The sequence below is a fragment of the Cyprinodon variegatus genome, unplaced genomic scaffold (assembly GCF_000732505.1).
Source record: "Cyprinodon variegatus isolate N-32 unplaced genomic scaffold, C_variegatus-1.0 Scaffold656, whole genome shotgun sequence".
NCBI lineage: Eukaryota > Metazoa > Chordata > Actinopteri > Cyprinodontiformes > Cyprinodontidae > Cyprinodon > Cyprinodon variegatus.
Window position 1 is genome coordinate 240,671 of NW_015151109.1, and position 2,285 is coordinate 242,955.

At 35.4% G+C, this 2,285-nt stretch overlaps 1 protein-coding gene across 1 annotated transcript in view; it reads left to right on the forward strand.

Annotated features, from left to right (window-relative positions):
- LOC107096877 (anoctamin-3-like) overlaps positions 1 to 2,285 on the forward strand; it is a 99,577-nt gene that overhangs the window by 93,865 nt on the left and 3,427 nt on the right. The window contains exons 22-23 of the mRNA XM_015393763.1: positions 1,125 to 1,275; positions 1,359 to 1,548. Of these exons, the coding sequence (XP_015249249.1) occupies positions 1,125 to 1,275; positions 1,359 to 1,548 (341 nt within the window). The remainder of the gene's footprint in view (positions 1 to 1,124; positions 1,276 to 1,358; positions 1,549 to 2,285) is intronic.

Consider the following 2,285-nt stretch of genomic DNA (forward strand, 5'->3'; position numbering starts at 1 on the left):
GCAATTGTTTTTTCTTATTTTAGATGTAAATTGCCTTATTCCATTGGCAAAGTGTATCACTTAACTGCTTAATTCAAGAAAGAAATGCTCTTTTTTTAAAGAAAAATAAAATTACTTAGATTTCAATTTTTTGCAGTGTGAGATCTGCAACAAACAGATCCCCCTGCTGCACTGGAGAAAAATCGAAAAGTCATTTTTTCTTAAAATATGTGCATTTGTTCTCGGATTGAGGAAGTAAAAGAGACATTTAGATAAAGGAGCAAGATAATTTACACTTAAAATAAGAAAACACAATTGCATTGTCTTATTTAAAGTGCATATTATCTAATTATCTTATTTTAAGAGAAAAAATGCTCATTCCATTGGCAGATCATCTTATTTACGCGCTTAAATTAAGAGTAAATACACTTAATTTAAGACATTTTGACTCTTTTGCACTGGAAAAAATCGAAATCTAGAAAAGTCTTTTTTTCTTTAAATAAGTGCATTTGTTCTTGAATTGAGGAGGTAAAAGAGACATTTTGCCGATGGAACAAGACAATTTACATTTAAAATAAGAAAACACAATTAAATTGTTTTATTTCAAGTGCATATTATCTAATTATCTTATTTTAAGAGTAAAAATTTTAATTCCATTGGCAAACTATCTCATTTACCTAATTAAACTAAGGATAAATACACTTAATTTAAGACATTTTTACTCATTTGTAGATAGTTTTTTCCAGTGTATAACCAGCAAAGTGTATCCAGAATTAATTAATGTTTAAAAGCACATTTACTGAAAGTCTGACCCTAATTTAACACAGACATGCCTTACTTCTCTATTCAATGTTTTTTTCAGTTATTATGCAATGCAGCATTTTGTGCAAAGAGGATAAAGGGTTTGCTTAGAGCTCAGTTGGAAACCACATTAACTGCAAAAGAGACAAAGCAGCACAGGGAAAGCTCAGCCAGGTCATATTTATGTTTTTGCTCCCCTTTAGCTAAAACTAATTACTGTTGCACTAATAAGAACCAAACAGACGGCTGAAAAAATAAGATTTATTCTCCCTCATTAAAGTTTTTAACCTTTGCAGCTTCTTGTTATAATGAATAAAGTTCTAGAACATGTTTATTTTCCACAGGTATCTGGCATGGGATTCTAGAAGGCATCGGCGTCCTGGCAGTCATCACCAATGCCTTCGTCATCGCTATAACCTCGGACTACATCCCCCGCTTTGTTTACGCCTTCAAATACGGCCCCTGTGTGGACAAAGGGCCCCACCATGCAGATGAGTAAGCATTATTCAGTGTTCCCAGCTTAAATATACCTGCAGGTGCAGAAGGTGAGATGTGATGGTTTCCTGCCGTCCTCTCAGGTGCCTGCAAGGCTACATGAACAGCAGCCTGTCTGTGTTTGACATGTGGGAGCTGAAAAACAACAGCCAGGTCAGATACTGCAGGTACAGAGACTACAGAGCGCTGCCCTGGAGCTTGGTGCCCTACGAGTTCACCCTGCAGTTCTGGCATGTGTTGGCTGCCAGGCTGGCATTCATCATCGTCTTTGAGGTCCGTCTCCCCGCTTTTCTCTGCATGTATCCGTATTAAAGCCAAATCCCCTCACAACATATGACTTTAATATTTTTTAGCAGCTTTAGATGTCTTTTTATGCTGTTATTAAATTAAAAACATCAGAGTCCTGCTTTAGGTGACTTTTTATTGCTTTATTAGATGATATCCATGAAGTTTATCATATATCTGATGCTTTATAAACTAGTGAACTCAATAGGTGTGTCAAAAAGTCTGACCCATTGAACTTTTTGACATTTCCTCATGATGCAACCCCAAAATGTTCCGCATTAGACCAAAACGAAATAGTGCATCAACTCTAAAAGTGAAAGGAAATTTTACATGTTGGGGGGGTTTTGTTTGCAAATGGAAAGAAAAGAAAGTATGCCTTCTGTTTGTTTTAAGCCGCCAATTAATAAATAGATTACAGGATTAGTATTCACTACCAATTTTGTGCATCCTAAAGACTAAAAACGTTACAATAAATCTTTGCAAAACTGACTAAGCTCATCTGATGTAAATGAAAGTGTCCAGTTTTGCCCTAAATCATCAGTATGATTTAGATCTTGACTTTAACTTGGCTATTTTAACATCACTATTTGCTTGAAGGTGCTCCATCCCACTTTGCATGAAGTTTCCACCATAATGTTTCACCTTGAGGTGTTTCAGGTCATTTTCAATTCAATTCAGTTTATTTCTATAGCTCCAATTCACATCATGTCATCTCAGGTCACTTT